This window comes from Neoarius graeffei, chromosome 1 (assembly GCF_027579695.1).
Source record: "Neoarius graeffei isolate fNeoGra1 chromosome 1, fNeoGra1.pri, whole genome shotgun sequence".
Taxonomy (NCBI): domain Eukaryota; kingdom Metazoa; phylum Chordata; class Actinopteri; order Siluriformes; family Ariidae; genus Neoarius; species Neoarius graeffei.
In genome coordinates, this window is record NC_083569.1 from 94,134,230 (window position 1) to 94,157,263 (window position 23,034).

At 40.9% G+C, this 23,034-nt stretch overlaps 1 protein-coding gene across 4 annotated transcripts in view; it reads left to right on the plus strand.

Moving 5' to 3' along the window:
• The window catches only part of LOC132871165 (butyrophilin subfamily 1 member A1-like), a 165,955-nt gene that overhangs the window by 118,331 nt on the left and 24,590 nt on the right, over nt 1–23,034 (plus strand). For all 4 annotated transcript variants that reach the window (XM_060905304.1, XM_060905488.1, XM_060905424.1 and 1 more), the window contains one exon: nt 5,569–5,595. In XM_060905304.1, coding sequence (XP_060761287.1) covers nt 5,569–5,595 — 27 coding nt within the window. The remainder of the gene's footprint in view (nt 1–5,568; nt 5,596–23,034) is intronic.

Sequence of the window (23,034 nt, forward strand, 5' to 3'; positions counted from 1 at the left end):
TGTAAATGTCACTTAATTCCACAGGGTGTCGATAATGGTGGACACCGGTGAAAGTGATCACTATTTTCGACACCTCACGTGACTTCTCAAACACACGTTTAGATACAAAATGGCGACTGTCAAATGAAAGAGTAAGAAACAAAGTAGGTTTCGACAAGGAGATCATGAAATATCGGTGAATTTGATCAGTAAAAACATGTCCATGAGCTTTCCACCATGCTTACCTGCGATGATGACGTCCGGGGTTTCCTCAAATTGCTGATCATGCTAAAAAATTCCATCTCAGCTGTGTCATCAGACGATAAGATCAAAGGGTGAGGGGGGTCTTCCGGTTGATTAATTAACCAACAATAACTGTTGGAACTGAAACTCACCTTTGTAAAATTGTTTTTTTTATTGGTAAATCTGAAAAGGTGTTGATAACTATGGACTGTCGATAATTGTAGCTACCGCTTTAGTACAAAGACAACATATCAAATGTTGAAACTGAGAAATTTTATTGTTTTGTGAAAAATACACTCACCGGCCACTTTATTAGGTACACCTGTCCAACTGCTCGTTAACACTTAATTTCTAATCAGCCAATCACATGGCGGCAACTCAGTGCATTTAGGCATGTAGACATGGTCAAGACAATCTCCTGCAGTTCAAACCGAGCATCAGTATGGGGAAGAAAGGTGATTTGAGTGACTTTGAACGTGGCATGGTTGTTGGTGCCAGAAGGGCTGGTCTGAGTATTTCAGAAACTGCTGATCTACTGGGATTTTCACGCACAACCATCTCTAGGGTTTACAGAGAATGGTCCGAAAAAGAAAAAATATCCAGTGAGCGGCAGTTCTGTGGGCGGAAATGCCTTGTTGATGCCAGAGGTCAGAGGAGAATGGCCAGACTGGTTCGAGCTGATAGAAAGGCAACAGTGACTCAAATAACCACCCGTTACAACCAAGGTAGGCAGAAGAGCATCTCTGAATGCACAGTACATCGAACTTTGAGGCAGATGGGCTACAGCAGCAGAAGACCACGCCGGGTGCCACTCCTTTCAGCTAAGAACAGGAAACTGAGGCTACAATTTGCACAAGCTCATCGAAATTGGACAATAGAAGATTGGAAAAACGTTGCCTGGTCTGATGAGTCTCGATTTCTGCTGCGACATTCGAATGGTAGGGTCAGAATTTGGCGTCAACAACATGAAAGCATGGATCCATCCTGCCTTGTATCAACGGTTCAGGCTGGTGGTGGTGGTGTAATGGTGTGGGGAATATTTTCTTGGCACTCTTTGGGCCCCTTGGTACCAATTGAGCATCGTTGCAACGCCACAGCCTACCTGAGTATTGTTGCTGACCATGTCCATCCCTTTATGACCACAATGTACCCAACTTCTGATGGCTACTTTCAGCAGGATAATGCGCCATGTCATAAAGCTGGAATCATCTCAGACTGGTTTCTTGAACATGACAATGAGTTCACTGTACTCAAATGGCCTCCACAGTCACCAGATCTCAATCCAATAGAGCATCTTTGGGATGTGGTGGAACGGGAGATTCGCATCATGGATGTGCAGCCGACAAATCTGCGCCAACTGTGTGATGCCATCATGTCAATATGGACCAAACTCTCTGAGGAATGCTTCCAGCACCTTGTTGAATCTATGCCACGAAGAATTGAGGCAGTTCTGAAGGCAAAAGGGGGTCCAACCCGTTACTAGCATGGTGTACCTAATAAAGTGGCCGGTGAGTGTATATGCTCATGTTGAATTTGATGTCAGCAACATGTTTCGGAAAAGTTGGGACAGGGGCAACAAAAGACTGAAAAAGTTGTGTAATGCTTAAAAAACCTAATTTGGTTAATTGGCAACAGGTCAGTAACGTGATTGGGTATAAAAAGAGCATCCCAGGGAGGTGGAGATTCTCAGAAGTAAAGATGGGGAGGGGTTCACCGCTCTGTGAAAGACTGCATGGGCAAATAGTGCAACAACTTCAGAATAATGTTCCTCAATATAAAATTGCAAACAATTTGGGGATCGCATCATCTATGGTACATAATATTATTAAAAGATTTAGAGAATCTGGAGAAATCTCTGTATGCAAGAGACAAGGCTGAAAACTGACATTGGATGTCTGTGATCTTCAGGCCCTCAGGAGATGCTGCATTAAAAGCAAACACGTGTCTGTAGTGGAAATCACTGTATGGGCTCAGAAACACTTCACAAAACCATCGCCTGTGAAAACAGTTCATTACTGCATCCACAAATGCAAGTTAAAACCAGATATAAATAATATCCAGAAACACTGCCACCTTCTCTGGGCCCGAGCTCTTTTATGATGGTCGGAGGCGAAGTGGAAAATTGTCCTGAGGTCTGATGAATCAAAAGTAGAAATTCTTTTTCTCCATCATCCAGACTAAAGAGGAGAGAAACCATCCGGCTTATCATCAGTACACAGTTCGAAAGCCAGCATGTGTGATGGTATGAGGGTGCATTAGTGCACGTGACATGGGTAGCTTGTACATCTGGGAAGGCATCATTAATGATGAATGATATATACACGTTGCAGAGCAATATGCTGCCATCCAGACAAAATCTTTTTCAGGGAAGGCCTTCCTTCATTCAGCAAGACAATGACAAACTGCTTTCTGCACAAATTAAAACTGCATGGCTCCGTAGTAAAAGAGTTTGGGTGCTAAACTGGCCTGCCTGCAGTTCAGACCTGTCTCCCATTGAAAACATTTGCCACATTTATGAAGCACAAAATATGACAAAGGAGGCCCTGAAATGTTGAACAACTTAAATTGTATATCAGGCAAGAATGGGGCAACATTTCTCTTTCAGTACTACAGCACTTGGTCTCCTCAGTTCCCAAACATTTACAGAGTGTTGTTAAAAGTAGAGGTGATGTAACACAGCAGTAAACATGCCCCGTCCTAACTTTTTTGAAATGTGTTGCTGACATCAAATTCAAAATGAGCATATTTTTCAAAAAAACAACAGAATTTCTCAGTTTCAACATTTGATATGTTGTCTTTGTACTATTTTCAATGAAATATAGGGTTTCCAAGATTTCGCAAATTATTGCATCCTTTTTTTATTTATGTTTTACACAACGTCCCAACTTTTTGGAATTGGGGTTGTAACATCAGCACATGAAATGTGCATCAGGAGCTTCATGAAATAGGTTTCCATGGCCAAGCATCTGCACACAAGTTTAAGATCACTATGCACAGTGCCAACTCCATATTAATAGCCATGGTTTTGGACAGGGCCGGTTCTGGAGGGGTAGCAACGGTAGCATTTGCACCCGGGACTGGTGTGGAGAGGGGCCCCAAAAAATAAGATAAAGTAAAAAATAAAGAGTTCTCTCTGTTCCTGAATAAGTGCATTACTGAGTGTCTGTGAGCAAAGGAGAGCCTGAACGTTGCAACCTCCCTATTGGCTGTTTATTGGTTGTTTGTAAAAATGTATCAGTTGTTGCCCCTCCCACGGGAATCATCGCGGGCTCGAGAGACGAGACCTGACGAGTTAGTTCGTTGGTAGCAGAACAAAATGTCTGGACACAAATCGGGTTTTCAGAAAAGGAAAGAAAATAAACGCAGGGTCGAAAATACAAAAAAGGAGGCAGAAAATGCAAAACGAGTTTTAAGGTAGGACAAATGGTTACTTTTCTGAGGCAGCCCGCCGTGGCTGGCTGCAGGCTTATTTATTATAGCCCATTTAGTTAAAATAGTTGATATAAAATGTTTATAGTTATGTGATGGTTGTCCTGATTTAGACTGGTGTGTGTGTTTTTTTTTTTTTTGGGGGGGGGGTTGTGCGATGTTGCACCCGGGTCCAGATTAGGGCAGAACCGGCCCTGGTTTTGGAATGGGACGTCCAACAAGCTCATGCACAGGAGGTGTGATGGTCAGGTGTCCATATACTTTTGTCCATGTAGTGTATATAATATTATACATATGAATGCATTCACGTGTTAACCACCATGATTTTACTCTCCATAAAAATGTATAGTAGAGAAGTAGAAATATAAATAAAGGGGACTCTCTTTTATTAAATATGTACAACTAACACAATGGGAAAACAATAAGTGTATTAAACAGTATCCTACAAATATGTCTAATCTGCAATATGATTTTTTTCTCTTTTTACAGCTCTGAGGTTTTTTTTCCCAAATTTGTGAAGAATTGTGAGAAGAGATGTTAGATGGATAATATTTGGGACAAAGCATATTGTTTTTATTTGCCTCTGCACTCCACAATTTTAAATTTGTACTGAAACCATTGTCATGCGGTTAAAGTGCACATCCTCAGATTTTCATAAAGGGTATATTTATCCTCCTGAGTTTTACCATGTGGACATTACAGCACTCAGAATTCATTGTGCTGCTGCCATCAGCAGTTCCATCAGCAGTGAAGATGAGTGAGCCAGTACCTGAGGCAGACATACAGGCCCATGTTTAACAGATGAGGTGGTGTGCTTTGGATCTTGGACAGTCCCTTTTCACCTCCACACTCTGCTCTTGCCATCACTCTAATACAAGTTCATCTTGCTCTTATCTGTCCACAAGACCTTTTTCCAGAACGCTGCAGGCTCCTTTAATCACTTTTTACTAAACTATCCTGACCCTCCTGTTCCTGTGGCGAACTCATGGTTTGCATCTTGCAGTGTCGCCTCTGTATTTCTGTTCATGACCTCTTCTACAGACATTTTTCACTGACAAATCCACACCTACCTCCTGAAGAGTGTTTCTGATCTGTCAGACAGGTTTATGGGGATTTTCCTTCATTATGGTGAGAATTCTTCTGTTATCAGCTGTGGAGCTCTTCCTTGGCCTACCAGACCCTTTATGGTTACTAAGCTCACCCGTTCTCTCTTTCTTCTTAATTTTAATATTAATTATTCTTCTTATTAATTCTCTCTTAATTCTTAATTGATTTTGGTGAGCCTAAAGTTTGGCCCATGTCTCTCACTGTTTTATTTTCGTCTCTCGACTTTTTAACGTGTCCTTGACTTTCATTGGCACAACTCTGTTCCTCGTGCTGACAAACAGTAAAAGACGACTCTAAAGGTGATGGCACTGATGAAGCAATTAAACACACCTGAATAATCACTCACACCTGTGAAGCCCCGTGTCCCAAATATTATGGTGCCTTGTGTGTGTGTGGATAAAAAGTGCTGTAATTTCTACATGGTCAAACTATAATGGATAAACATTTGCTTTATTAAAATCTGAGGATGTGCACTTTAACCACATGTGAATTGTTTGAGTACAAATTTAAAACTGTGGAGTTCAGGGGCAAATAAAACATCTGCCTTTATCCCAAACATTATGGAGGGAACTGTATATATTTAGTAAGAGGAACAGATTATGAGATTTATATTTTTCTCCTTTCTTTACATTCTCTATTTTGAGGGAAAATCTACTGATGGCAATAAACTTTTTTTTTTTTGTATTTTCAGTATTTGTACTGTGTTTTGTACTTTTGGTCTGTAGTGTAAATATTTGCAAAACTATTTAATTTTATTGTTGAATTTAGTTATTTGGATAAATTAATCTCAAATATTGTTTCATATTTCAGAGTTTATAAAGAATAACTTGTTTTCAGGTAAGAACAATTTGCACTTTTTATCTTCAAGCCAATTAAATAAGAGTCTCTACTGTTTATATACCATTATATTGTGTGTGTGTGTGTGTGTGTGTGTGTGTATAATTACTATAAATAGTATACATACTATTTTATGCCACATGAGCCATCCTTGGTCAATCCCTGCATGGGAGTCTTTTAGTGAGGGATATATTCTGATAAAAAAAAAATCCTGTGCAGGGATTGGCCAAGGATGGCTCACGTGACATAAAATAGTTCCACCATTGATTAAGCAATGTATCTTGCGGCGTCAAAAAAAAAAATGGATACGGTGTAAGTCAGTCACAGTATATCCTGGATTTACCATGAACTGACATCACAATTTCAAGCCATACGGCCAACTCGAGTCACAGCTGTGGCTCCAGAAGCATTTCTGTGTGTGTAGATCTACGTGTCCTGATCATGCCTAATGGGGCAGACAATAGCATGGTACATTGCACATGCACAGGTCGAAAGTCGCTCCGAAGTAAACAACAAACACGGCTGTTTGTTATTTTATTTTATTGAGCTTCGCCTTGATATAATTGAAAATAACATGTACAAGAAAACAAAATAATAAGTACAATTACACTTAGGCAGGGTCACCACAACATCTCGTCTCATTATCTCTAGCCACTTTATCCTGTTCTACAGGGTCGCAGGCAAGCTGGAGCCTATCCCAGCTGACTATGGGCGAAAGGCGGGGTACACCCTGGACAAGTCGCCAGGTCATCACAAGGCTGACACATAGACACAGACAACCATTCACACTCACATTCACACCTACGGTCAATTTAGAGTCACCAGTTAACCTAACCTGCATGTCTTTGGACTGTGGGGGAAACCGGAGCACCCGGAAGAAACCCACGCGGACACGGGGAGAACATGCAAACTCCGCACAGAAAGGCCCTCGCCGGCCATGGGGCTCGAACCCGGACCTTCTTGCTGTGAGGCGACAGTGCTAACCACTACACCACCGTGCCGTCGTCACCACAACAGTTTACACCAATTACTGCGGGCCTGGTTAATAAAACAAAAGAAGGGCTGCCTGCCATGTTCGGTTCTGCGCCCCTCACAAAATACTCCTATGCCAGTCACCTCAGAGAATCCATAATTTCACAAGTGAGCAAAGCGAACAAGTGAAATATTTTTCAACATGAGAAGATAAACTTCATATCTTCAAGCCAACATGTAATATTCTTTATGTTGTATCGACACATCCACACACACAAAAAAAAAAATACGCAAGTTAACGGTAGACTGCCTTTCAGATTTTTCAAGTTTAGACCATAAAAAGAATTTTCCCTGACACCCAGTTATTTTTGTTTAGTGGACCGTAAACTACTGAATTCGAATCACAGACTTCCAATTTTATTTGTTTTTGTTTTTTTAAATAGAAGAATTAATGAATTTAGAGCCACATGACCCTAAATTCTCTGCTATTTTTTCCTGCTTCACCATGACCCAATTCAAGATACTGCACCATGCATCACGTGGTGGGCTTTCCCTGTTTGCACAAGGCATTGTGGGATACAAATGTGAAACATTAGAGGAAAACGGAGGATGCGAGTGTGCAAATGAAATGTGAAAAGACCAACTACAGTAACAAAGCAAGAAGAAAAGACATTATGTCGCAAAGAAAAGGAAACACAGGACCAAACTAATAAATATTGGCGGTCAGCGAGCACCTCGGTATGATCAGCTGTTCGTTTAGCGACAGAATGATGTAACTGTCAGTGCACGGTCAAATTTAAAGCAGTAATGCAACACTGTGGATGCCAGCTGCCGTAAAACCCAAAAGAAGGTAAACCTGTGCATTCGCACACGGACTTACTCTGTCTGCCTGACTGTGTGAAGCAAGCGATTATTTCATGCACATTATTTGCTTGGGAATCCTCTCAAATTAAATAACTTCCCAGCCGCAGAATGGCCTGTTTTTGAGACATTATAGAAATGAATACATCACAATGACCAAATTTCAGAGGAAACTAAATTTCACCCATTTTTATGAAATCGAAAGGCCATCTAGCTTGAAGTTAAGGGACTAGGGAACGCATTACATCAATGAGTGTCCCACAGAGATAGATGTGTGTGTGTGTGTGTGTGTGTGTTGATTATATATATGAGGGCTGAGATGTACTCTGTGTGAAAGTCAGGACATGTTACACTGATGTCTCACACAGAGTGAAGTTTTCCTTCTTGTCCGCAGTGGTGGCCGAAGTACACAAACTATGTACTTAAGAGATACCTAATATAAAATATTACTCCAGTAAAAGTGGAAGTACTCCCTTTAAACTTCCACTTGAGTAAAAGTATAAAAGTATTTGCCTTCAAATGTACTTAAGTATTGTCAGTCCTGTGATGACCTGGCGACTTGTCCAGGGTGTACCTCGCCTTTCGCCCGTAGTCAGCTGGGATAGGCTCCAGCTTGCCTGCGACCCTGTAGAACAGGATAAAGCGGCTACAGATAATGAGATGAGATGTACTTGCGTATCAAAAGTAAAAAGTACCTTGATGTATTATGGTTCCAATGTCCTATTATCATTTTTGCACAAAAACTCTTGCTCAATCAACTCATTTTAGGTAAAAAGACTAATGCCACTCTTGGCACACCAATCTTTAAATAGATTGCTACTCATTTGTCTGACGCTGATGTCTATTAAAATGATCATAAGCACAGAACACTAAAAGCAAACCATTTCCATTAAGTAGAACCAAGTGATTATGAAATAACAGGATTCGAGAACAAACAAAGATCCAATTTAAGATGTATTTGTAACTTAGTTGCAAGTTTTCACAAATGAGTTTTCCTTTACTACATCACATCTGTATGTCTGTGTGTAAACATAAATCTTTATTACAGGAACTAGTGTTTGCATAAATTCCACAAAATCAGGAACCATAATGTTATACCAGTTTGCGCAGAAGACTATAAAGTAGTATCTCGTAATACTCTGATACAAACAGAGAAGAAAGTCAAAAACTACTTAACCAGACATCACAAGTGACGTGCTAAAACAGCAAGCCTAAAATGGCAGTGAGTTGTTAACTAAATGACCTACCTAAAGCTAAAATATTTTTAATTTAGTTTTAAGAGGAGCTGATTCTCAAAATTTGTGGCATCCAACCTTGCCCTCCTCGGACTGAAAATCAGTCAGGCGATGCTAAAAAGACGTTCGCAGGCAGCAGAGGCCGGTAATGCAGTGTTGATTTTCAGAAACAATTTACACACTGCAGGATAAGACCACAGTATCTCTTTGTTGTCTATTTTTGAGGCAAGGTAGCTTTCTAATTGTTTTATCCTTTCCTGCCCATGAGTTGTCTTCATGCTTGCAAAAAAAGTCCTCATCATACGAAGCACTTGAACCACTGGCTGGCGACTGATGTGAAGTCTCTTCTTTCAGATGGTCCTTGATGTAGTCCAGACCTGACATGGATATTTCCACAGATGCAAAAAATCAAGTCATAGTAATCATATATCCCTCCATGTTATATCAAAACAACAATTCTGGCCCATGTATTTTGAAGGTACATTTAAAACTTACGTAAACCCAGTTGAGTTTGATAGCTTTTTAAAGTGTTTTGGTTACTTTGTTTCTGTGAATCTAACTTGTGACACTTTTCTGAAATAAAACTGGCTCGCTAAGATAGTCAAATTAGGGATGACTATGTTTTCATCCGCTGTCCATGATGTTTTAAATTTCGGGACAAAGACTGCAGCAGCAATAAACTCTGGTTCCACAAGCATATCTCCAAACTGCTACTGTACAGCATCCACCAGAGGTTTGCAGTACCTGGAATTAATGCGGATTCGGTCGAGCTTCGTGATGAGGAGCATCAGAGTAGGCAAAAGCCATCCCATCTGAACATCGGTTTCAGCTTGAAGAATGTTGAGGGCTTTGAAGAGTGGGCTCATGGTTCTGGCATACTCCTCCAGAAAGGCAATTTCAATTGGATTCAACGTAACAGACATTCAAGGAACAACAATTCATCATTTCATGTGATCACACGTGTGTGTGTGTGTGTGGTGGTGATGGGGAGGGTCATTTTACAAAGTGGCATTGCAAGGCTAGTGCTCCATTTCCACTTTACCTACTGACCACCAAGTAGTTATGCAACAACTGACGCCAAGAGGTTTTACAAAGCAGTTTTACCGTATAGATTATTACATACTGGAATGAATTTCAATCAATTTGAAACCAGACATGAATTTAAAAGCAACTCCAAAAACAACACTTACATTGCCAACTTGAGTGAAGTGCATACAGTTCTGAGCACCCCCTCTCCCTGAGCTTTACAATCGAATGATTCTCTCAATGGCAAGAAACAAGGAATTCCATCTTGTTGCGTTGGGGCCGATCAACCGAATTTTGCACACATCCTCTATAATCTCTGCAGCATAGAAGATCTTCCACATTTGTTCCACAGTGCAGGGCATTTTGAGAAAGCTGATCAAGACAGCCTTTTGTACACATCCTTTGAGATGGCTTTGGCCGCATCCACTGTGGAGACAAGGTATAAGTGGCAGGCACATCAGTGATGCTTGGGGAGTTGAAATTGTAAACCATCATCTTCATTTAAGATAGATGTGACCTCAACAAAGTCCACTTCAACTCCATCCACTTCCTGGTCCTCATCACCCATCTCATCACTAAACACACAATCTTCAGCTTCACCTGAAGCGCAGTTGTTGTTCTCATCTTGATCTCTATATATTCAAAATCCTTTTAAGAAGTTGGACCCATTGTCTGTGGTAGTTCGTACAATCTTGTTCTGTATGCCAAATTCAGAATTTGTCATTTAATGCATTACCCAAGACATCAAAAGTGTGTGAACCTTTGAACTGCCTTCATGCTAGCGCTACTGAGCACCTCTCCAGACTATTTGGATCAATCCAGTGGGCAGCGATGCCAAGAAAACCTCTTCTCCTTGCACTCCAACAGTCTGTTGCCGTAGCAGTGAAATCTATTGTTGACATTGCTTTTTTAATATTCCTCTTCATTTCAAGTGCAGGCTTGTCTATCTTACGCCGCAAGGTGGTCCTTGACATCAGAGAGGAGTTGGGCTGAAGATCTAGCAAGAAAGCTCGAAATGCTGGCTGGTCCACCACACTAAAGGGTTGGAGACTCTGGGTTACAAAATTCAATACCGCACAATCAACACTCCTCTGAGTAACTAGCTTCGTTTCACCAAGCTTCAACTGTCTGGAAGAGGTTGAAAGAGCCACCTGGCTTTCTGCTTTTCTTTTCCGTGGGGCTGTCAGAGCATCGTATCTACCCATGTGACTTTTATGCTTCCTCTGCAAAAAGAAAACATTCCAATCATTAACAACATATCCACGTACTAATGTCCGTCTTTCTGATAAATACAATACACATTTCATGAGTTGTAGCATGCCCTAGATGTAGGTTACAGAGTATGTTGATATTTTTATCATAGCTCGTCTTTACAAAATAGGTGATCTCAGTTCAATAGCAGACTCCAACAGCCAACTGTTTAAGTGCCATAACTTGCATGTAAAACTAGTCAAATGCAGTAGATTTTATGTTCCAACTTCACCTCTTAACATTGAATGTTTATCATTTCAGCATTCATCTACAAATTCTATGAACTGCAGTGAAACAGTAATAAATAGATTACCTGTGAATGGAATTTGAATAAAATAGCTCGAGCCTGCGTTGCTATGTCTCTTTGAGTGGTGTTACTGAGCTAGCTGATAGTTAACTAACTTAGCCAAGCACACAAATACACACAATGTTTAGGCAATGTATGTTTAGTCGTGGCGGCACGGTGGTGTAGTGGTTAGCGCTGTCGCCTCACAGCAAGAAGGTCCGGGTTTGAGCCCCGTGGCCGGCGAGGGCCTTTCTGTGCGGAGTTTTCATGTTGTCCGCAGGGGTTTGCTCCAGTTTCCCCCACAGTCCAATGATATGCAGGTTAGGTTAACTGGTGACTCTAAATTGACTGTAGGTGTGAATGTGAGTGTGAATGGTTGTCTGTGTCTATGTGTCAGCCCTGTGATGACCTGGCGACTTGTCCAGGGTGTACCCCGCCTTTCGCCCGTAGTCAGCTGGGATAGGCTCCAGCTTGCCTGCGACCCTGTAGAACAGGATAAAGCAGCGAGATGAGATGTTTAGTCGTGCGTGTATATTTTTAAAATAATTGTTTGTTCCAAGATACGGTTAGATTAGTCATTTAGAGAAAATACTCACTAGAATGAAAATTATTTACATCTCCGTGTTTCTTCAAATTGGATGGCGAATTCTTGAAAGAGGAAATGGTATGATGCTGATGCAGGCAGAGAAGGCACTTAAAAATAAATGAGTCATTCTTCTTTTCAACTATTCCAAAAAAATTCACTCATAAGGCTATGGGTGTTGTAGCAAGTCAGTGTCAGGTGTTTCTTCCATCATTAAATGAATTATATAGGCATAAGCGCTCTCAAAATGCTGCAGTGATGAAGTATCGTGATGGATAGCCAACCTACAAGGCACTGTTCCAACCACAGACTGTATAAATAACACATCAAAACAAGTTCAGAGAAAATCCATGGATGGATTTTCATCGAATGGATCGCCATCCATTCACCACAGAATTTTCATTCTGTGGTTTACATCACCTACACTGGGAGTTTACTGGGAGTTTCCTGATTGGTGTGCTTGCGGTGCAGTTGTTTTGACAGGTTACAGTTTTTATCCACTTTGGTAAAAAGGAACGATAGGTTTCGCATAATATAGTGGAGTAAAAACATTTGACTTTGAAACATAGTGGAGTCAGAGTATAAAGTCTCCCCAAATAGAAATACTTTGGTAAAGTACAGTAATGAATTACATCTACTTTGTTACTGTCCACCACTGCTTGCCCATAACCTGAGTGTGTTCTGTAGGAGGCACTGTTACACAACCCACACCAGAATCTTCCGTGTTTCCTTGTGGGAATAATAAAAAGAAGCTAACAGACATTATTTTGAAACAAAAGTGCTGAGGGAAAAAAGACTAGTGAATTCTGAAATTTATCATCTCCTCTGCTTGAGCAGGTTTTGTTTGGAAAATTTCAATGTAACTCGTATTTAAATCCACAGTTCATTAATCATGGAGTAACAATAGTTGTTATTGTGTTGCTGTGGTTTCCATCACCTACACTGGGAGTTTACTGGGAGTCTGTTAGAAGAAAGAGAAAGTAAAGTCTGATCCTACAGGATTAAACTCACCGTTATACTGAACTACAGCTTCACACTTTAGCTCTATAATAGATTTATATGAACACAATAGTTTTCTGTAAATAAATCCATTATACGGTAATGCAGGGGCGGCTCGGATCAATGGGCTAGCAGGGATAAGCCCCGCCCAGCTTTCAAAGGTAAAAAAATCTATAGAAGCGTTGCACCATCACGTGACCCCATAACAATGGTAACTACGCCACCATGACAGGGGGCACACTTGTAGTGCTTCATTCAGCCGAGTTAGTTGTTATTGATCAGTATGGGAAGGTTTTGCTGCATTTTGGATAGGCAAATCGTTCTGAATGAAACAAAGACATCAGGTTTTTAATTTACCAAAAGCAATTCATCATCGGGGGAAAAACTAGGGAAATTTCTAAACTTAGAAAGGGGATTTTTTTTTTCTATTCAGCGGGACTGAGTGTCAAATGGAGAGGACAAAAACCCTACGATATGCTCACTTCATTTCCACGAAGGTAAGAATTCTAATAATAATAATAATAATAATAATAATTTCACAATTGCAGTGCGGTGCTCATTCTTATACAGTGAAGTGAACATGAGCAGCACAGCGGCTCTGCACAGCCCAACTTTCACCAAGACTTAAAGTGCATTTACATTCTGTAATCCTTCGGAGCGCATTGTGCGTGCACTTGGGACCCAGTCATTATGGGAAACATCTGAAATTGATTTGAATACAGTCAGCACATGCATATAAGTACACCGAGGCTTTGTGAAGTATTATCATTGTCACGTTTGTTTGTAGCCATGCTTATGACTCTGCTTTCAGTTTTATTTGTGTTTTGTTTTTGTAAATATCACACCTGCTAATAAATACTCTTCCTGCACTTAGACCCATCTATCACCACATACCTGGGAGAATACTTCACAAAGTCTCTGTGAAAACAGTGTCCCGATTGCGCTCAAATCAGTATCAGGGGTTTCCCATAATGACTGGGTCCCGAGCGTGCGCACAACGCACTCCGAAGGCTCCCGAATGTAAAGGCGCTTTAAATCTCAGTGAGGCTCTGCAGAGTCGCTGTGTTGTTCATGGTCACTTCACTGTATAAGAATAAGCACCTTGCTGTAGTTGTGAATTTTTTTTTTTTGGAATTCTTACCTTCGTGGAAATGAAGTGAGCATACGATAGGGTTTTTCAAATATGTTTTATCTGAGCAATGTACACATATATACAGTATATACATACAGTATGTCTCGCATCTTTCACACGCACGTTTCATCATTTGTTGCTCTTTTTCCTTTTTTCTCTATGAACACCCATACACACACAAAATACCCACAGAACCAAAACATAATAGAACAAAAGAAAACAAAAAACATGAACAACAATTTAAAAAAAAAGGACTCTCCATTAACTTAGGCTACGTTTACATTAGACCGTATCTGTCTCGTTTTCTTCGCGGATGCACTGTCCGTTTACATTAAACCGGCTGGAAACGCCGGGAAACGGGAATCCGCCAGCGTCCATGTATTCAATCCAGATCGTGTCAGCTCCGGTGCTGTGTAAACATTCAAAATACGCGGATACGCTGTGCTGAGCTCTAGCTGGCGTCTCACTGGACAACGTCACTGTGACATCCACCTTCCTGATTCGCTGGCGTTGGTCATGTGACGCGACTGCTGAAAAACGGCGCGGACTTCCGCCTTGTATCACCTTTCATTAAAGAGTATAAAAGTATGAAAATACTGCAAATACTGATGCAAATACTGCCCATTGTGTAGTTATGATTGTCTTTAGGCTTGCCATCCCACTTGCAAGTGATAAGTGATATGCGCTGGGATCACACACACACAGTGGCTCAGTCCCGAATCGTGGCTTGTGCACTTCACTCGCGCGCTGTGTGAGCTGCGCAGGGCCGGAGTGCGCACCCTCCAGAGGGCACTCGCTGTTCAGGGCGGAGTGATTTGGAGCGCAGGATGCCTGCGGAGCCGAGCGTATCCGTGTATTGGCGTTGCTGTGTGCACGCAAATCGTGTATTGGTGTTGCTGTGTGCACACTAATCGTTTTAAAAAACGTTAATCTGATGATCCGCTGATACGGTCTAATGTAAACATGGGCTTAGTCTCAGAGTTCTATTCCCGACTCTCCCCAGGCCCCACCCTATTCCCCCGTCAGGCTTAATGACATTAAGTGAACCATGATTTTAATTTGCCAGATACTTAATTAGAGGTGACCACACCTTATAAAAGTAGGGGAGTTTGTCCATAAGAGTGTATCGTATTCTTTCTAGGTGGAGTGTGTTCATAAGATCACTGAGCCACAACTTTGTAGGAGGGGCCTCCTTCTCTTTCCAGTGCATGAGAAGCAACCTCCTTGTAGTAATAAGACTGTAGGAAAGGAAACATTGCTGAGCGTTGGTCAACTTCATAGTATCATCAGATACTCCTAAAATGATAATTAGTGGGTCTGGTTCCAATTGGATTTGAAGTATTTCAGATATTGATCTGAAAATATTGATCCAATAAGCCTGAACCTTGGGACAGTCAACAAAGCTATGTAGTAGTGTATCATCTGCTGACAGGCATTTGTCACATATCGGGGAGAGCTCAGGATTTATTTTATGTAATCTCTCCTTGGAATAGTGAAGACGATGTAGGATTTTAAATTGAATTAAGCAGTGCCTTTCATTATTAGAGCATCGATGGACGTGCTCCAACCCCCCCTTCCATGTTATGTCAGAGATCACAATGCCCATTTCTTCCTCCCACTTCGATTTTATTCGGTTGGAATCAACTGGACTAAGGGATTGTAAGGTGATATATATAAGATATTGTTTTAACCAAGCATGATGTGAGTCGGAGACATCCATCTAGACTAGAACCTGCAAAGGTCTCAAAATTTGGTAGGTGTTTCCTTACATAGTTTCTTATCTGCAGATATCTAAGGTGGTCAATCCCTTGCAACTTATATTTACTCTGTAGTTGTGCAAAGGAGGCAAATGTATCTCCAATGTACAAGTCTCCTATTGTGTGGATGCCTGCCCCTTTCCAAAGCTTAAAAGCACAGTCCCGATTAGATGGTGGAAAACCAGGGTTTCCGACAATGGGTAGGACATAGGATATGGGAGGTAAGTTAAAGTGTGATCTGATTTTTTTCCAAATGCGCAGAGTGGTGTGGATCACTATACTGCTCTTATATACAGACTTTTCAACGATGGACGGAGACAGAAGGATGGCTCCCAACGAGTAGGGTTGACATGCCTCTTGTTCCAACTTAAGCCAATTTGGTGGAGATGTTGTGTCATCTAACCAGTGTGTTATAATCATAATATTTGAAGCCCAATAGTAAAATAGAAAATTTGGGAGTGCAAGGCCCCCCTCTCCTTTAGATTTGCAGAGATGTCTCTTGCCAATTCTATGTGTTTTGTAATCCCACAAAAAGGGGTTTACAATCGCATCTAATTGTTTAAAGAATGAGTTGGCAAGAGACACTGGGATATTCTGAAATAAATACAATAATTGGGGTAGGAATACCATTTTAATAGCATTAACTCTGCCCAGTAGTGATATTGGAAGAGTCCTCCAAAATTGTATTTTCGACTGTAGTTCAGACAGTAATGGAGGAAAATTTGCCTTGAATAACATATTGTGGTGTTTCGTAATTTGGATTCCCAAATATGTAAATTTGTCCAGTGATATTTTGAGAGGGAGAGTCTGTAACCAAGAGGCATCTCGCATATGTATTGGCATTAGTTCGCTCTTATTCCAATTTATCCTATACCCAGAGAAGGTCCCAAATAGATTGATTTTCTCTAAAATTTTTGCAATAGTGGCTTCCGGCTGAGTAATATACAAAAGAACATCAGCAGCATATAACGATATTTTATTTATTGATTTTTCTGATATATGACCATAAATTAAAGGGTCTGAACGAATGCTCTCAGCGAGAGGTTCAATTACAAGGGCGAAGATCAAGGGAGACAAAGGGCAACCTTGTCTTGTGCCTCTGTGTAGATTGAAACGAGGAGATAATATTTGATTTGTGAGGATTTGCGCTGAAGGGCTGTTATATAGGAGCTTGACCATTGAAATGAATTTTTGACCGAATTTAAATCTTTTCAAAGTTTCGAACAGGTAAGGCCATTCGACTTGGTCGAATGCCTTTTCTGCATCGAGTGACAGAATGGCAAGCTCTTCTTTCTGTCTATCAGTAGAATATATTATGTTGAATAGCCGTCTGAGATTGAAAAAAGACTTTCTATTTGGTATAAAACCAGTCTGATCTGGGTGTATTAATTTATTTAAAAGAGGGCTCACTCTATTGGCCAAGATTTTAGGAAACAACTTTCCATCCAGATTTAGTAGGGAGATGGGACGATAAGAGCCGACTTCTTCTGGGTCTTTAGCTTTTTTGTATATAACTGTTATAACTGCTTCTGTTAGTGTTGGAGGTAAAACACCGTCATTGTTGGCTTGGGTGAACACCTTATGTAAATACGGACAGAGAATTTCACTGAACTTTTTATACAGCTCCCCTGGGAGGCCATCAGGGCCAGGGGCTTTGTTACTTTTAAGTGACATGATGGCCCTTTGAATTTCCTCAACAGAAATTTCAGAGTCCAGGTGGGCTGACTCTTCTTCATCTAATTGAGAGAGGTTGCAACCATCTAAGAATTCTTGCATAGCAGCGTAGTCTAAATTTTTATTGGATGTATATAAATTTTTGTAAAATTGTAAAAATCGGTCATTAATATCTTTGGGTTTCATCAAAACATCCCCTTTGGCTGACTTAATTTTATGTATTATACGGTCATTTTCTTGCTTTCTAAGTTGCCGCGCTAAAAGTCTGTGTGGTTTGTCACTAAACTCAAAATATTTCTGTCTGATGTATAAAAAGGACTTACTAACTTTTGCTGAGAGTATCTTGTTGTATTCATATTTTAGGGATGATATCCTTTTATGTAGATCATCAGACGGTGTCCTAGCATTCTCTTTGTCTAGTATATTAATTTGCTGCTCTATTTCCACTAATCTGGCCCTATTCTTCTTTTTTCTGTATGCTTCAAATGAAATAACACAGCCTCTAAGGAAGGCTTTAAACGCCTCCCATAGTATAGCAGGGGAAGTCTCTGTGTTGTCATTAGTTTCAAAATAAAGAGATATTTGAGCTTTTAGATATTCACAGAACTCCTTTTCGGTTAGTAAGACAGGATTTAATCTCCAGGTCCATTGTGGTCTCACCATATTCTGAATAGCCAGGGTGCAAGTGAGAGGGCTGTGAACTGAGATCACTATATTATGATATTTTGCATTTGTAGTATATGGCATCAATTTTGCATCAATGAGGAAATAATCTATCCTGGTGTATGAGTTATGTGTCACTGAATAATAAGAATATTCTCTACCAGTAGGGTTTGCAATTCTCCAAATATCAGTCATGTTAGTATTATTAATGAAAGTATTAAGAAAGACACATGAATTGCTTTTATCTATTCTACGTGTAGAGGACCTGTCTAAGTATGGGTCCAGGATGCAATTGAAATCCCCTGCAATAATAAGATTTGTCTGGGATATATCTGGTATTAGAGAAAACACTTTTTTAAAGAATGAAGGGCTGTCTACATTGGGTGCATATATGTTCAGTAAAGTGAGGGGCGTAGAGTATATTTCACCGGTTACAATCAAAAAGCGTCCTTCCTTATCAGATATTGTGGTTGCGTGAATAAAGGGAGTATTCTTCCGTATCATAATTGCTGTACCCCTAGCTCTAGCATTGAATGATGAATGAAATATACGTCCTATCCATTTACACCGCAGCCTGGCATGAGTCATTTTTCAAATGTGTCTCCTGTAAAAATATTATGTCTGGTGTTAACGATTTGAGATGAGCAAAAACCCTCCCTCTTTTGATTGGGCCATTAAGACCATGTACATTCCAGCTGGCTAATGCAAGACCTCCTCTTCCCCCGTCATGTATACCATCCTGTGTTTGCATCATTGGATTATCTGCCATAGCAAAATTTGATGTTCAAATAATTGTGGAACACTATCTGGTTCAGACAAACAGCCATATATACTAGCAAATCTATTACTATTTCACACAATAACAACATTTTCTTGAGTGTAGAATTACACTTGAGAATAAACAGAGTGAGTGGAGAGAGAAACAGGAAGAATAAGAAAATGAGTGAGAGTAAAAAAGACAAAACAGAAAAACAAGACGAAAACATGCCCTGCCCCCTCCCATCCCCCCACCCCACACACACATATACACACACACACCTAAGCTTATCTCCCTACCCATAAGCTGCAGGTAAAACAGTGTTTGGGATCCCTAAAGAGCCACCCGCTCAAACTCCCGCCGAACTTTATCACGTATCAAAAATTATTCACTGTGGCAAATTGCCCCATGAAGTTAACGTTTGAAATGTATTAGAGCATTAAAGCCAATGAATGGGGAAGGACATTAGACTGCTACTGTATTAACACCTGTATTAAAACCACTGCCTTAAAAGAGAAACACTAAATCGAACTGTAGCAGCATTGGCAGTAACAGTTACAGGCCTCAATTTCCTTTTCTTATCCCCCCCCAGTATTAGGCTATTTGAACAAGTATCAACCCACCCCAAATATCAGAGGAAAAAGGCAAAAACAAAAATAAACAGAAAAGTCTAGCCATTTAGGCTACATTTGCCACAATACAAAAAATATTGTTTCCTTGGGGTAGGTAGGTTATACAGCTTTAAATGCTGCATGAGTAAAACTCAGTCCCACATTCACATTCAGACCTCTGTTTGGGCAATATTCTTCTTCACGTAGGCCATCGCTTTGACTGCATCCGTGAACTCCCTCTCCTCTCCATTGTGCGTAATGCGCAGCTTGGCTGGGAACATTATGCCATACCGGACACTCTGGTGGTTGCGCAACAGTTTCCTCACATTGTTGAACGCTGCCCTGGCTTTGGCAACGCTTGCGGTGTAATCCGGAAAGATGGCAATCGTCTCCCCGTTGAATCGGATTGGGGTATGGGTGCGGGCACGTTTAAGCACCTCTACACAGTCCTGATAGTAGTGGAGCTTAGCAACTATGGCGCGCGGTTTCCCATCTGAGCTCTTCGGAGCCGAGCTCCTGTGTGAGCGGTCCACGAGCACGTCCTTATCCAAATGTAACGCTTCTCTCAGCAGATTTGAGACCGATGTTGTGGAGCACGATCCATTCGTCTCTGCCACCCCCAGGATTCTGATGTTGCACCTCCTTAATCTTCCTTCCATATCCTCACATTTCTCCCGAAGCCCCTTCACCTCTGCTTTCAGGTCGGATACCGTAGTCTGCAAAGCTGTCACCTCGTCTGAGCACGTATTCAACCCGCCTTCCATCTCCTTAATTGTAGCCTTCATTGTGTCGAGTTCAGAGTGAATCGCTATAGTGTTGTTTTTAATCTCCCCTCTGACGGTTTGTAACTCGCTTTTAAGAAAGTTGAAGTCTTCTGCAAGTGCATTTTTCACTTCTGATTTTATCACTTGCGCAATGTCCGCCTTCAACGAGAGGAGAATATCTTTTTTCAGGGCTTCAGCGTCCATCTTCGCGGTTTGTTCTGATTGAAGCGGAGTCGCGGCCGGCGTGTCAGTGGAACTTGAGGTCAGGGCCATGTCGGGCCTCGTGCTGCTCGACGGTCTGTACGAATATTTACGCAAGTCGTATGGTTTTGAGGCCATCAACCTAAATCTAAACTGTGGTTTTAACCTTAACAGATGCTTGGAGTCAATTTCACAGTGTTTTGTAATGTAAGGCGAACCTTAATTCGAAATAAAACAAAAGTTCGGCAGGAGCTCAAACCACATACGTCCTACTCCATTGCTCGCTCAATAGCGCCACCTACGATAGGGTTTTTAACCTGTCCATTTGACACAAAGCTCCGCTGAATGTTTGTCCTTTCCCCCATTTTCCCTTCTAAGATTAGAAATATCTCTAGATTTTTTCCCAGATGATGAATTACTTTTGGTAAATTAAAAAATTTGATGTCTTTGTTTCATTCAGAACATATCCAAAAATGCAGCAAAACCTTCCCATACCAATCAGTAGCAATTAACTCGGCTGAATGAAGCACTACAAGCATGCCCCGTCATGGCGGTGTAGTTACCGTTGGTATGGGGTCATGTGATGGTGCAAAGCCTCCATAGATGACTTGCAACGACATGATCAAAATGTGCTACGTCATGAGCATCCGCCATGATGGTGGATATACAAAGCAACTAGGACAGCAGCCGCAAGCATGTCTGTAAGCGAGGCTGAATTTTCTCAGAATTACTACGATTTGAACGGTCAATACAAAGAGAAGATTCGATACAAAGAGTAGATAGATATGTGTCAAAACCACACATATTATTTAAAAAAGTCAGACTTTTCTTAAGATAAGACGCTTCTAACAACCATCGAGTACCCAGGTATCGCGTTCTATCAGGTTTGGCTGCCGAAGAATCAAGTCCAACCTTGGACGAAATATAGCCCATTTTCTGAGTGGGTGCCCAGTCTGGATTGTTTCTATCGTATAATTTTGCTGGCGCTCCTAGAAGCGAAAATGGTAATACACATATTAAAATTATAACAACGACCGAGTGAACTATGACAAGAGAACGCTCATTTTATAGCAAAATTCTAGCAACACGAAATAAAATTATTCCATGATATTATTGAGAAAGCTTTTGAATCTCACCTGAGATAAAATGATTACAGTAAACCCTCAGTATTCGCGGGGGTTAGGGACAGAACATGGCCGCAAATAAGCCAAAATCGCGAATACTTGTAAACCCCCCCCATAAAACTGCTCACAAATGCTTATTTTGATGTCTAAAACACTCCCTATACCCTAGGCTATGATCCCAAACACTTTAGATACACTTCTGACCAATTTGTAGACAGTTTTTGAAAATATGTACGAGCCACTGCCGCAAAACTCTTCCCTTCCTTTAGCATATCGAGAAGTCCTACCTTCTCCTGCAGCATCATTACCTTCTTCTGGCGCTTAGGTTCCTCGGAAGGAGATGCAGAGCGTTTAGGAGCCATTGTAGGGCGTAAAAATTATTCAAAAATACCAAGAACGCACAACACGTGAACAAGTCTGAACTACGGGAACCGCGAGACTGTACTGTACAATGCACTCATTCGTATCAGCCAATGAGCAGCAGCCCGCCATTCAAACTTCAGCCAATAGCGAGCGAGCATTCGGCTCCGAGAATGTAGCAGTGCGTAAACGTTCGATATGTTCGCCGCAAATGACCGTGAATCGCTGAGATTTCCGCGAATGTATAGGAGATATGTTCTATATAAAATCCCACGAATATGTGAATTCGCGAATACTGAACCGCAAATAGGCGGGGGTCTACTGTACTGCAAACACGAGCTGTTTTGGTTTTAGCCTCTGTTAGATCAGCCCTGCCGATGTTGTTCAGCCATGCTCATCTCCTCTCTGTACTAAGCCTCAGAGTTTCCTCGCCCTCTTTCTGAATCACAGATGGAATTGGGCAATTCCATGTAAATGTCAACCTCACCATGCAAAAATAAAGCAACATGTAAAACATCAAAACCACTCCCAGAGAGATCACCTCGGCCTGTATTTTACAGATGTGAATAAGTTGAACCAATTTGTAACCAACCTAATGTGTCACTGTCCGTCTTTCTTTCTTATAATGTAAAACCCAAGCTAAAAATCAACTTTGATCATGTACAATTCTATATTATTGCCACAAGCCACAGAAATGTATGCTAAAATCCACAAAACAGCAAAACAATAGCCATCCTAAATATTATTTAAGGACTTTGATAGTTTTAGCTGATATTTAGAGAGTTTTTCAAAGGGCTATGGTGGTTAAATTGCTGATTTTCTAAACATATGCCATGTCTATTTCAGACGCGTCACATCCATAACGCTGACTTTTCCTTCCGAAACTCTGCATGAAATACAAAATATTTTAAACAAAGATTTTTTAATATTCACCTTGGACCCCTCTATCAAATGGATATCTCCATTTCGACATTAGGTTTACAATTTCACAGAGTTTGATAAAAATGTACAGTCACCCAAGAAAAGTGATACTTTTTCTGTCACATCCATAACGCATCTTTTATTGGCGTTTTCTGGCATGCCCTAGATGTACTATGGGAATTGTTCTTGTTCTATCACTTCTCCAGTATGGTACAGCCTTAAAATATGCAACACCTGTTTAAATACTGGGAGACAATAAAAC